This window comes from Acanthaster planci, linkage group LG08 (genome assembly GCF_054643075.1).
Source record: "Acanthaster planci isolate LZ-2023a linkage group LG08, COTS_SCS, whole genome shotgun sequence".
NCBI lineage: Eukaryota > Metazoa > Echinodermata > Asteroidea > Valvatida > Acanthasteridae > Acanthaster > Acanthaster planci.
The window spans coordinates 19,655,871-19,669,887 of NC_141784.1; the positions used below are offsets into that span (position 1 = coordinate 19,655,871).

The following is a 14,017-nucleotide window of genomic DNA, read 5'->3' on the forward strand; positions in this document are numbered from 1 at the left end:
TCACGGCAAAGAAACTTTTTTTTTTAAACCTGTGGGGGCCAAATTCATTCATTGAAATTGGATCATTTACTCTGATCTCGATTTACGTCGTTGTAAGCTTTTATTTCAATATACTAATATCATAACAAAACAATTTAAAAACTGAGCGTATTCCACTGCTACCGGAAGCACATTTTTTTTAAATTTCTTTAGAGAGATGAGATAGAACTGTTGTCGGAGTGCTGCATAACATTGCTGCTAGGAACAGGAAAATAATCAAGGTTTCAAGTACTCAGACCTACGCACTATGCATGATAGGAGTTTATTACGTAAAAAGATACAGCGTGCCTTATTATAGTTTGAAGTAGGCCTACAACTAAGTAGATTATTTTCGACGGACAAGACTAACAAATAAACAGTTAAGGGACTTCCCAACAGAAATTAGCTTTTACACGATTACTTGTAAAACATCGGAGAATGCTGTTTAAAAATCCCATTTTAATCTTGAAGTTAATCTATCACATCTATACGAGTTATCATGCTGCATATTCTCACGTCAAGAATACAATTCCCAAAGAAAAAAACAAACTCATCAAAATCCATCTTTTAGCAACCAAGAAGCAATTGTTCTATTTGTGTACCCCCGTCTCTACGGTAAAAAACTGTTAATATACTACTGATATTTAACAAACAGCTCGGTGTTTGGAACAGTCAAAATCAGCCAATTGCTAATTCCCTTCAGGAGGCAGAAGAACAGTCCACATCTTTGGTATCAACTTTTCCCCCGAGAATTTTTGCAGCCTCTTCAGTCTCTGCCTCGGGGCTGAATTCGTCTGCCTCCTCGGGGTTTAACTGTCCGCTCGCCGCGTCTCCGGCCCCGTGCGTCCCAGTTACGTCCTCTGCATTGCTTGCGTAACGCGAATTTGTCAACGGGATGACTACCGGTAGCTCTTCATACCTCAAGACAGTGTCGGAGAGTGGATCTGCAGAGTCTTCATCGACATTGTTTGACGTCTTGGAAGTTACAGGAGACGGAAAACTGTATTTGTACCTGGCAAGAGGGTGGAAACACCAAATAATACACCGGACAGCACTCTAAGCCACTTAAGGAAACATAAAAACGCAGTACTTCTCAACTTGAATTCAACAGCCACCCTTGCGTGGGACGATGCGTTGCGGGGCTGCAGTATTTATTTTTACATCGCTGATCTTCAAAATTCTCAAACTCAAGACTTACACGCTGTACGTGACGACAGCAGACAACGGGAGAAGCAACAGGAACAGGCACCACACCCAACTACAGGAATCGAGAGCTGGAGGAGGGGTCAAAGTCACCAGGGTGGTGACGGTCGAGGTGACGAGTGGGGAAATGGTTGTCAGGTTGCCAGTACATTTACCTATTTATAATAAAAAAATTGTCATTTTTTTAAAGTTAAACAAATCATCACCGCCATGTAATATCATGGTTGCGGTATCTTTTAAAAGTAGGCCATGTACTCAAGTTTGAGACAAAATTAATGAGAAATTTAATGCCCTTTTGTCTATAAGAATCCTGCTTTTACAAAGCATAGAGGCGTGGACTGGGCAGATGAGACATTTTAAAATAATTCTGTCTCCCTTTTAAAATTCTAACTTTCTGTTTTTAATTCCTAAAGAATATGTGTAAGATTTTATGAATCGAGACGTTTTAGAATTTAGAAACTGTATCTATCAATTTTTAATTACAGGGAAAATTGTTTCCTAAAAATAGTTTTAAAAATCAGTTAATTTTGTATATTCTTCCTTTGTAATCTTTAAAATACAATTTTAAATCACTAACCTCAAAATCGAGTGCATTAAGTTACAGTATGAGTACCGACGCCTTTAATAGGGTCTCAGAAAACAAGACGGAAAAAGTGCATAAGGTCGATGTATGTCATGAATACCCATTTGCATTCAGTGTGAAAATTAACAAAACATTCTCCATGAAAAAGAAAGTACATACCACCAGTGCAGAGCCAGCTAGGAATGGAGGGCAGTTTGGGTAACGCATCAACTTCCTTGTCGCTACATGAACACGGGACTTTGCCGCTGCTCTGACCAGACCCGGCAGACATGCTGCGGATGCATGGCCTCCTGTCTGCGGGGTTTGTGTATGCATGGAACGCCATGATGATCCTCACAGTTTCCTTTCACAGAATCATATTTACCGAGCTTGGCGTTGCGGGCAAAACGACAGCGAAACGACAGCGTAAGTCCTGCCAGTTAAGCAATAATTTTTCCTCCAAGACAATATTCTTGGGAGTCATGAGAACGGTACTCAAGTGAGTCGTAAATTTCTTCGCGAATCAGGCTGGACGAGCCATGCAGCATGCAATGTGGTCAGTCTCAGAAACTGTTCAAGTTTCACGAGTCGTCCACGCTCAGGGAATTGCACATCCGCTCAGATGACATTAGACCTCATCTGTGGAATCGTTTACCATGTTTCCGTCATATAATCTATGCGCGCGGATTAACATTTCACATTGAGTGCTTGCAGCTTATATGATGACCCTCATTTCATGTTAATAGTTGCTGATATAACTTTGAAAACAACCAACTGACACGGTCTACGGGTAGAGGGGGCAACCATTGGTTGAAGCATAAAACTGCAGTGCACCATAAAATTCACGCAAACACAACGATATTTCCTACCACAGTAGGCGATATTCCGTTTAATTCATATAGGACTGTGTACTCACTCAGCGCACACTTACAATATCATATAATATATTTATATAATTTTCCACATTTTTGCGATATTTATGTATCCCGTCTCAGTGTATTGTATCTCTGTATCCTGACCCCTCGTGTATTGTATGTTATATTGTTATATACCGTGTCATATCTTTATTCGTGTCGCTCGTTGTGGAGGGTATGGAGAGGCACGCCCTTTGGGCGACAGTGCTTGAATTCACTTTTGGGGTCTTGCTCTGTCATAGAGAGTCTCTCATTCTCTTTTTCTTCGTCCTGTCAGTGGATTTATTCTGAAATTTAATGTCCTTTATAGTGTAATATGTTTGATTTATTTTGTAAAGTGTATCGTATTTTTATGTGTTTAATTTTTGCAGTTTGCCTGAATAAGCCATTGTCATCATTAATTCGACACAACATGTTTTCCCTCATAATTTGCAACAGCTTTTCAAAGGAATCCACTCTCATGCGGAATAGCAACAAGTATTTTTCAATATAACAATCAAGTACTTAAGGAAGAATGTACTTTGGAAGGGCGCCACGCTATACGTATTATCCCAAATGTTTACACATATATTTTAACCACCAACCAAAGCAGTAATTCAGCCCTATAAACCAGTTATGCAAAATTTTACGAATGACACAAAATTCATATTTCGAACACCTGTAAACTTTCATTTCCACACTAAGTTGCTTACTCGTTCCAATTAGTTATGTTTCTTGTAAAAACATGTACTGTGAAACTTGAGAAGTTGTTTAACACATTTAAAAATGATTAGTTTGTAAACTTTATCTTAATTAATAAAGCAATCTAGCCATTCCTACACTATTCTAGCGCATTAAAAGGAATTTCCCCAATATGGTTGGTGTGTACCTGTTTATCTTTGGTACAGGCAGGCCTACTTTTCTTTCATACAAAGCTTAAATATACAGTCTGCATGTTTGACCTCAACTACAAGCTGTTGTCTTCTTTTGTTTTTATCCTGATTTTATTGTATTTGCTTACTGTTATTTATGCTACCATAGCGAATTGCAACATTTTAAAGTAATGCTCTATAACGAAAACAACTCCAACCGAATCACTGGCTTACATTTTAGATAACGCATGAAGATAAATCTATGTAATAAGTTGTAAAAGCAAAAACACATAACGAAAATAGCGTTTACATTTGCAATACAATCTGGGTTACAATGTCCCGTCTTTCCGCTTTACATATTGAATACAGTGGCACGCCCAGGATTTGTCACCGCGTGTACTTCATGTCACCTGATGCTTACTTAATAGTGCAATATCATCATCCTCTTTCACCCCCCCCCCGGGGACCAGGATGTTCAGCTATATCAGAGCATGGAGGAATGTGTTTTATTCCTCCATGATCAGAGCTAGTAACCAGAACAGTAGATGTGGGGTATCGGTGTACAGAGGCCTTCTACGTGGGCAGAGATCCCGGGGGATGCGGGATATATCCCCCCCACACACACACACAAAGATAAGCATACCCCACTTGTTCCAGTCACGACTACGCGCGTCTTTATCTAGTACACGGATTCCTTACTTGCCTGGGATTCAGGCCGCGTTGAGCTTTCAGAAATCACCCCCCACATGTAAACAAGAAATATCCGCCCATGGACTATTGTATCTTCGTTTATCAGAAATCCTCCCCTCCCGGTTACGCTATTTGTTTGAATGACTATTCACTCCAGCCGGTTGCCGCGGACTTGGACCCGATTGCATGGCTCTACTCAAAGGAGTCTCCTCAGCAGACAATGTCATACACGATAACAGTACCTCTAGGATCGTTTGTTAGGCGCCATAGCAAGAAATGTTCAACCCGAATGCTCATGCGCATGCCTGTTTACTTCCGAACAGAGTCTCTGTGCAAAGTTGGTTGTACACTTATAACATTTTATATATTTGTTTGTCCCTACTTAGGAACTGATCGAGAACCGTTAGAGAAAGTAAATTCTGTGTGACTACTGTGCAGTAAAAAAAAATTAAGAAAACAGAAATTACGATCCAGTTACACAATAATCTAAACGCAGCTTCAACATGCAACAAAAAGTTTCTTTACCTTTTTCTTTAAGAGCAGATTTTTGTACTAATGAAGCCAATTTTCAATCAAGTTCATGTTAGGTTCATTTTTGTTACCAGTGTTTACTATCGTTCTGTGTCTTCGCCCTCTCCGTTTAGACCACGGACGCAAACAACAGATTCCGAGCCGGCTAATTATCCTCACCTTTCATCTTCTCCGAAGACTTCTTTTCATTCGGATCAGGTTGGAGCTTAACCCTTGCCAGACTGGCGTCTCCAAAGTCCTTGTCCGACCCGCCAGTTTCATCCTCGACATTGCTCACGTAACCCTGATTGTTGGCCGGGGCTGTCGACTCCATCATAGGGTGGGTGGGCTCCTTCTCGTAATCGTTTTCGAAAGCCGGGTTTTTCTGGGCTGGTGGACTGTCTGGAACAGGGGAGGGTTTTGACTTGCCGAAACGCAATCTGTAATACCTGCAGGCAACACAATGAATAAAGATCAAAAGGCTTTCTTGTATGACCAACATCCTGAAAGTAATAAGCCTGCGAAAACCATTCATTCACTCATGTTACCGTCATCAACAAACGAGAGTTTTGGTGTCACGCGTTAGAGGTGACAAGAACTGAGATGTATACTTCTTTTTGTCTTGTGAGTCACAACACTTTCATAATAAAACACGACGTGGTTGTAGCTGCGTATGCACAAATACATGTTGAAGGTAAATCATCCTTGTCAACACACAAGCACTGATCAAAAGGGGGTCATTGAAAAAAGAGTCGCTGATTGTTTTCATACACTTCTCTGAAAGATGATTGGAACAGTGTACGTCGCACAGTTCCCTTCCAGGAAGGGAGCATATTGTTAAGGTAAGAAGACCAGCTGTGAGCCCCCCCCCCCAAAAAAAAAACATGTCACCCAGTCAATACTTGGATAAGCTACTTTTCATTACTTTGTGGTTTACAAACACAACACTAAAACATCATTAGGGCTGTAGAGATTGACTTTTTTTAAAAACAATACATTTGTTGTAAAACGGAATTCCTAAAATGTTGTTTCTTACTTCTTGGATGACGGATTCGGAGGGTAGACAAGTAAAATCTGGTCGTCTTTCTTTTGGGTGGCTTTTGAAACTCGACGACTATTAAAAAAAAAGAAGAACTTAAACGAGCAAACAAAGAAAATACACACAAATGATGAATCTTAAAATGTTTAAAAGATTTGACCGTTTGAGGGAGCTGTAGTTCTCAAGCGAATAGGTTTTTACGCACAGTGTTGTCTGTATATGAAAGCTACTTGCTGTTTTTTTTCTTTGGCAAGCAACGTTTTAGAATGAGCAACAGACGGAGAAACTGCAAATCATTTCCTTGAATGAAACGATAGATAAGCCTTGTACCATTGACTGCCAACGCATGGGTACGGGGTTAAACTTTTCCCGGAAGGTTCAACTTGTTGTAAGTGCTGAGCCTTTTCATGACCACATTTCTTTTTAACAGGTCATTGGAAGACACTGCCCAGGAACAAGGGACGAGGAAAATGACGTCGGTATAATGGCGCCGCATGAACATGCACGCTTCGCTGAATGCTCCATCCCTCTGATGAATATGCGTCATTGGTGATTCCCCAGTTTTACCCGTGTGGGCCTCTGTGTACAAAAGCTGTCATGCGTGTGGTGCAGTCTATTGTCAAGATATGGATATATTTCTACGCCTTCTATTTTCTGTAAACTCGGACTGGAATGCAGTTTTTAAACAACACTGCTACGCTCTACGTTCTACGCCTTCTATTTTCTGTAAACTCGGACTGGAATGTAGTTTTTAAACAACACTGTTACGTTTTGAGAGCCATTTTTTTCTCAACAAAAACCTAATTCCAGCTCTATCCAACGCTAAAAATGTCTGACCATAATTCCAATACCAGGACGAAGCACTTACGCTCTACGGCAATTAATGATGGCTAGGAAGACCATGAATCCAAGCAATGTGAAAAGCGAATACATCCAAGTAACATTAGGAAGAACTTGAGGAGTAACCGTAGATGTAATAGTGCCGCCTGGGGTGAATCCCGTTGTGCCATTGATGGTCGTACCTATTGCAGTGGCAATGGTTGTACCTATAAAGGTTGTACCTGTTGCGGTGGTTAAGGTTGTACCTGTTGCGGTGCTTAAAGTTGTACCTGTTGCGTTGGTTGTGGTTGTACCTATTGCAGTGGCAATGGTTGTACCTATAATGGTTATACCTGTTGCGGTGGTTATGGTCGTACCTACAATGGTTGTACCTGTTGCGGTGGTTATGGTTGTACCTATTGCAGTGGCAATGGTCGTACCTATAATGGTTGTACCTGTTGCGGCGGTAATGATTGTATCCGTTGCTGTTAAGCGACGGCTGTAAGAAACATTTTTACAGTAGAAATTGTTTTAACAACTGCTGCCATCGCAACAGTTGTAGTCAAAGGTAGAGTTATGGTATCGCTCGACAATATGGATGTGGATGTTAATTCATTTATTCATTGGTGTAATTGCTTACTTTTTTTATTTGCTTACACTTTGTTATCCATTCATTCCCTCCAATTTAAACTATAGCAATACGATAACACAGGTGAGAGTGTAATTTCTTCTTTCAAATGGATGTATTGTTTCGATGACTTAATCTTTTTCAGAACCTATTACCCATTTTCACCCTAAATCGCCCACGGTTCAGTCCTCAGTAATCTGCGAATATACAGAATGATCATCTATAATGGGAGTAAGATCAGGAAGTGGCTGGGAATCACAAGCAAAACTAGATACAGAGAAAAAGCCTGATTGAAAAAAAGACAGACTTGATTACACAGTGAGGTGGTAGGCAAATTATCGGTTTGAGTTTCAGTGGGTTAAACGTAGACAATGCATAGGCTGGTACCTGTGGAAGTTGGTGGTTCAGTGGTTGTAGGGCAAGGTTCGCAACACGGATGGGCTGAAGGGATAACAAAAAAGAAATGCTTTCATTATCGGTGCATGAACCAAAACTAATGTTTATCATGAAGTCGGACCCGTTATAATTGACCAATTTCCGAAACTATGAAGGCTTATGTAAAAATGTTAGCAATTAGCTTCCCAATGAATAATTGTCCGGAGTTTTTGGCCCATCCCTTCATCCACCCTTCATCCATTCCTGGACAAACCATTGGTGTCCCCCGTGAATACTTTTTCAATATACTTTTGACATCCAACTTTTACACCATTCCAAATACTGGAATCAACTGATACCTGTCAGTCGGGCCCGTCGCCAAGGGGGCCCTGATGGGGCCTACCACCCGGTGGGAAGCTGTCCCCCATCAGTTAAACAGCATAAGCATACAAATGTTTTGTTCTTGTTATGTAGCTCCCTATCTGATGCTGTGCCCCCTTAATTTCTGAAGCTGGCAACAGGGCTGCTGCCAGTGTAGACAAAATTTTAAAAGGAGAGTAGGCCCTAAATCAAAATTCTCGAAAAAAATTAAATAAGCAGAGAATTTGGGCAAGTGTAACATACCGCGGGGCCATTGCGTACACTTGCTCTTGTATTTCGAAAGATCCGGCAGCTCGGGCGGCTTCACATATTCCTCAGTGTGAGTGACGTTGCAACCGCGGCAGACCGAGATATTCCCAAGGATCACTGGTACCTGAATGCACCATGTATCATTCGCCATGGTTGTTACTACTTCCCCCCGTCGGATGCTCTTAGAAGAAGGTAGGCCTCCCCAGATCGACTCGGAAACACGGAGCCTATAGACCTCACGTATGCGTATACCGCTCGTTGTTTCCTCCTGCAAGCGCAGTCCGGCAGTAACAGCAATAATCGCATGGGATGTGCACAATGTTTCTACTTCCGCCTTGGTGGCTCATAATGGCGGAAGAACTTCACAGATTCAAACCCAGGACGACCAAAATAGACTATTTGTTGGGCATTGTTAGCGACAATTATAGGCCTGCATGTAGTATTCATGCTGTTTGCCGGCAGACATACCAACAGGTTCAGGGTTACATTTTTGTAGAAGTTACAACTCAATCAATTGAGTGGAAGACGCAGACAGACAGAAGTGGTGAAACCTTGATTACTTTCATGTTCCCAGCAGAAAGGTGATTTCCTTGCTCGACATGTTCATCCACATCGTAGAATACGGCTCCTTGCGGGAACGGAACCGATTTCAGTGTTCAAGAAAAAATGACTGAGGCATTACAACGTCAGCGACAAGCATCTGTTGTTGTTAAACCTGCCTCGGCCGAGGTGGGCCCATTGAATGACGCGGTGGGTGTCAGAAGTAGGACGAGAACGGTCGACTTCCCTTGTCTTGTGAACATATGCACAGACGAAAATACAACTTTGGAAAAGATCCATCTCTACGTACATTTGTATACTTTGGAAGGTCTATCCTGTTTTATTTTAAAAATTTCTTAGGCCTATATATCGCATTTTTAATAGGTTGTAACATTTCACACACGGCTTAACTTTATACAGATCTCCGGAATGAAAACAATTACGAAAGTGAATTTTTTGTCATTGACGGGTGCAATGCGACTACTGCAATTTCACCCTTCGCAGCCTCCATGAAAATAATTTTAGAAATATTTACATGTTTCGTGCAAACAATTCACATCATGCACTGGATGGAAGGTATCGCCATTCTTGGTTCACTTATAGATTTTAATCTCAACCGAACAATGCTTCCAATACAGTCAGCAGAAACCAACCAATCAACACATTTTGTTTAGTTCGCTAATAAACACGGAGATTCCAAAGATTTTTAATAAGCAAAGACTGACATGCAGCTATACAAAGAGCAAAGCTTGTCGAGTGTCAAAACCCCGACAGTAATTACTGATTAATAAAAGTACTATAAACAATACAGGGGCTAAAAGATGTCAGTGATATTTAAAGGGTCTGTGCAGGTTTTTTAAATTAAATACAACCCCCAAGAATGCACCTTCGAATGTCAGTAAACCTTGTTTCAATATTTTTGTTTTGCTATTTTAAAGGGTGTTTTGTCCTTTTTTGTTCTATTCTAATATTACCATATTTGCGAGCCAAACCGTGATGTCATTCTGTGAAGAAAACCACAATGTTACATTAATCTGTACCATTAATCTGTACACAAAAGAAAAATGCTAGAAAATTTAGTATTTTGTTTAATGGCCTGCATTTCCTTGTCTTTGATGCTTCATTGTTGTCCGAGTGCACAGCAATAACCCAAACCCTTTATTAGAAATGTTTTCTTTAAGCACAATTTGGTGTGAAGATTTGAAAAGAAAATCCTATAAAATGAACAGTGTCTTTCCTTGTGAGATCAAAGTAACAGCACCCTCTGTTGTCCGGAAAGCGCAACTGTTTAATACGTGCATCTTTCAAAACAGTTAACAGACAGGGATGCCGAATGGTTTTTAAACGTAGCAGAGGAGTACACAGTGCACACAAACATGCGTATAAGAAAATGAAATCGCATGAACACAGCACATTACCTTATTCATCATTCATAATTAAATCATAAGAATTCTGACGAGAGTCATGTAAAAGGCCATGTAAAAATTCATACAGTGATAATCTTAGATTACATTTGTAAAAATAAATGGATCCACAGCTGAAGAAAAGGAGGCAACGATAGGCATCTTATGCGTGCCCTGACCAACCCAACCTTTGGGGGACAATTTAACTTGTGTGAAGAGATGCGGAGTTACGTTGTGGAGCCATTTTGGAGCCGGGGAAGCAGATAAAAAGAATCTAGAGCGTGGTTATTCGATAATTCCAAACTAGCCATCCGACGCTGACTACAGCCATGATGACTCATCTTGGGCCTCTTCTCCTGTTTCGTCTTCATCCGATTCTGTGGTCTCCCCGGCAGGCACATCCACCATTTGTACAACCTCCTCCCAAGGGATGGATTCACTTTCTTCCCCGAGCCCGACGTTTCCGCCCTCATCCTCGTTCCCAGACTGGTTAGTTTGGGTGGCGCGCACCGAGTGGTCCGGAGTGGCTGGGATCGATGGCTCTGGTATCGTGTGTTCTGCCTTCTCGTTCGCGTAGGAAACATCACAGGCTGGTTTCGTCAATTCTTGTGAGTTCGACGAGCTGTCAGCATCATCGTCATCTTGTTTTTCCTTATGTTGGCAATATCGCCAACTAGCATAAAATGAAATAATACCAGTGGGCCTATGTGAGACGTGTATGGAAGTGACTGTTGTTTCATAATAAAGACATGGAGCCATACGATGGAACTTATGTGCATGAAAAGGAAAACGAAACATAAATGTGCACCAATAAACCAACAAACACCAAGGATGACACTCAACATTAACAAAGTGAATATTCTAAACCAAACAAACTTGTTGAAGACTTTCTTTAGAACATCATCAGGTTATTTTGATATATTTATTGATTGTCTGGACTTATTTTCTACATGAAACTGATCTCCTGTGACATTGATTGCTTGCTTGATTTTTTGGTGAATTGACTGATTGATTAAATTGACCAGGGGACCGATTTATTGATCAATCACTGATTACTCCAACGATCGATCAGTCAAACACAATTGTTTATCCACAGCCTAAGAATACTTGCATTAGGTATATGGCGACTGCAACAGGAAGAATCAGTAGAAGAGACAGTAGGTACAGCAAAGGAGGGCCTGCATCGAAGGGTGTAGTGAAGGACGGGAGTGCGGTCAAAACATCGGGGGGTGTGGACCTTGATGAGGTGATGGTCCCATGATCAGTCTGGTTGGTCAACGGGCTAGTGACACTGACAGGTGTCGTCCTCTTTGGTACTCCGGTGGTCGTGGTAATGGGAATGGGTGCGCAGCACGGAGTAATGTTTTTATATACTGATTATGGAAGAATAAGAAAGAAGCGTGTCATGAATTAAGGAATATACAAAGATGCAATAACTGGATAATTGTCAAATTCACTAGAAATACAACTATAACTCTACCTGACATTTAAAAAAGCGAAAAGAAAAACAAACTCGCTGGCCAACCGATAAAGAGGACTTGTGTATTCCGAATACATCTCTACGAATTTTGACCCTCGCTTGGCCCAAATCCATCACTCATTCACGCATCCATCCTACTAGCAAGACATCTCATATCTGCTGAACTTTCATCTATTTACTACTGTCATCCACCCACCAACTATTTAATCTCCACGCGTTTAATTAAACCATCCCTGAATGCAAAGGATGTTGGAGAAAAAAATTAGTGAGTCTTACATACCATACGATTGCATGCATCTGTACTCAGAAATATCGGGCAGCAGCGGCGGCAATTTCCATCTTGGCTCAGGGTTGCTCACGTTGCAACTGCGGCACGAACATCTACCCTCGATCACAGCAGGGGCAGAAACGCAGATTGTGTTGTCTGCCATGTCTGCCTCTGTCTTTTTTGGAAGCGGATGCGTGTGTGCTAATAGATATTACGACTAGATCTTTCAGGTTGTTTCTTCACAAACGTGATGCAGCCGGCATGAACGAGGTGAGCCTACACTACTTCAAAGTCGCTTTTAATCGATGGTTGGCTCCCAAACCGGCTAGAGCTAGGTCGATGACGGCAGCTCGTCAACGAATCCAGAGACAAAACACAATTTTTCACTGGATTTAAACTTGGTTTCCTTGCTGTATGGTGAAATCTCTGTTAATCCTACGCAAACTAAACTGGACCATAAACTACACCCACACTTGGTTATCTTCTTCAAAGGGCTCATCGGGTAAATGGCTGTAGCTTCACCTATCCCTGCGGGTGTATTTTCCTGCTCCTCGCCACCGTAGACTCATGTTCTTGTGAGCTACTCGCGAACATGTGATCACGGAGCTATGTGAATCAGTCACGTAAGGCTCTTCAAGTTCAAAGCTCCCACCTTTAAATAGAATACATCCAACACGCCGTGTTGTTCCCGTTATCTCTACTCTGCATTGAGCATGCAATGTGGGTGGACCCTGCTGATCGGCCAATAATTAATCCAAAGTGCATGTACTGCTATTTACAATATTGCTAGCTCTGGATTATTGACAGAACCATTAGTAGCCAATAGTTTAATTAAGGTGATGTTGTCTCACCGAGTTTATTTGAATTCGTCACAAATCAACATTTGGTAAATGTACAAGGATGCCGACCCTTCTATCCACATGTATTTCTCCCTGACCCCATTTAGGTAAGACTGCGACTGTATTGAACTTCGGAGAACATTTTTAAAAAGGATTCATGTTTTATGTGGAAAGTGTTTCCTCCTTTAAAACAATTGCAGGTATGCAGGCCTACCGCTGGGGACAACAACATTTGGGGACTGTAGCGCGCATTATGCACAACCATGAGGCATGTGCTCGTGACCTGTGGCCTGCATGGGTGGGTCTGCTTAACCTTTGACTGTCGACAACCCATTAATAACCCTCTAGGGGTGCACTGAAACTGAAGCCCAATTGAAGACAATGTAAAATCGACCACGTTTGCAGCCCCGGTGCGGGCAACCGAAGTCCCTCACAGGCCTCTCAAACAAAAAAACAAAGTGTTTTGGGGTCATTCAGCTCTCAATTGATTTTCAATTTTTAGTAGGTTAACCGATGAAATTTTAAATTATCCACCAAAAACAAACTCACCTCCCAAAAAGTGAACGTTCCCAAGTCTGTCTGCGGCCATTTTTTAAATGACATCCCTCCACCTTTTGAGGCTCTTGGGACAATTTTTCAGTAGCATTTGTTTATGCTTCGCCGTAAAATAGGAGCCCTTGAATCTAGAAAGTTCATTCTGGGCCATTCTTCCACAATCCCACAAATTCTTGGGCCACACAATCTCCTCTTTGTCAAATAAACTGTACGGGTACTTTTTGAGCGCCTCATCCTGCTGAAGAATTCCCCTTGAATTGGGCAGTGCGCCCTTAAGGCGAGGACGGCCTCATCGGTTGCCACCGAATGGCCCTTGATTCCAACAAAGACTGTCCCCATGATCTCTTAATAGAGGGGCCTATGATGTTAGGTTTTAATAGTGACGTGCCGGCTTCGTCACACTTCGGTAATGACCCCAGAAAAAAATGGGCATGAAATAATAAAATCGAATTATTAGGCCTATGTGGAGTTCAGCCATCCACTCTGACGACGGACAGGCAGATGTGACGAACCAATATAAACACGAGGGAAGTAAGCTGTAAGGGTTATTTTAAAGACAGTTTGATTTGCCGATCACATCTGCTGGCCTAGAAACCATTATCGTTGCTGACTTCACTACTTTTTTTTTTTAATGCGTACACAGAACTCGTCCATAACTGTCCGTTGCGCAATCAATAATCAGTTGTATACATA

At 41.5% G+C, this 14,017-nt stretch overlaps 1 protein-coding gene across 3 annotated transcripts; it reads right to left on the bottom strand.

The window, feature by feature from the left end:
• Positions 1–77: 77 nt before the first annotated feature.
• LOC110976606 (uncharacterized) lies at positions 78–12,588 on the bottom strand. Of its 3 annotated transcripts, none has more exons than XM_022230052.2 (9): positions 11,943–12,588; positions 11,294–11,555; positions 8,234–10,855; positions 7,622–7,675; positions 6,656–6,809; positions 5,785–5,862; positions 1,964–5,197; positions 1,217–1,376; positions 78–1,030 (listed from the first exon to the last, which is right to left on the bottom strand). In XM_022230052.2, exons 3-7 carry the CDS (start codon positions 8,388–8,390, stop codon positions 4,915–4,917), a joined length of 726 nt encoding a protein of 241 aa, XP_022085744.2. In that variant the 5' UTR covers positions 8,391–10,855; positions 11,294–11,555; positions 11,943–12,588; the 3' UTR covers positions 78–1,030; positions 1,217–1,376; positions 1,964–4,914. The 3 variants fall into 3 exon arrangements, with proteins under 3 accessions (XP_022085744.2, XP_022085736.2, XP_086996449.1); XM_022230044.2 differs by having other exon boundaries at positions 6,656–6,920; positions 11,943–12,584; XM_087140323.1 differs by lacking the exons at positions 78–1,030; positions 1,217–1,376; positions 1,964–5,197; ... (1 more) ...; positions 6,656–6,809; positions 7,622–7,675 and having other exon boundaries at positions 9,087–10,855; positions 11,943–12,585.
• Between the last annotated feature and the right edge of the window lie 1,429 nt (positions 12,589–14,017).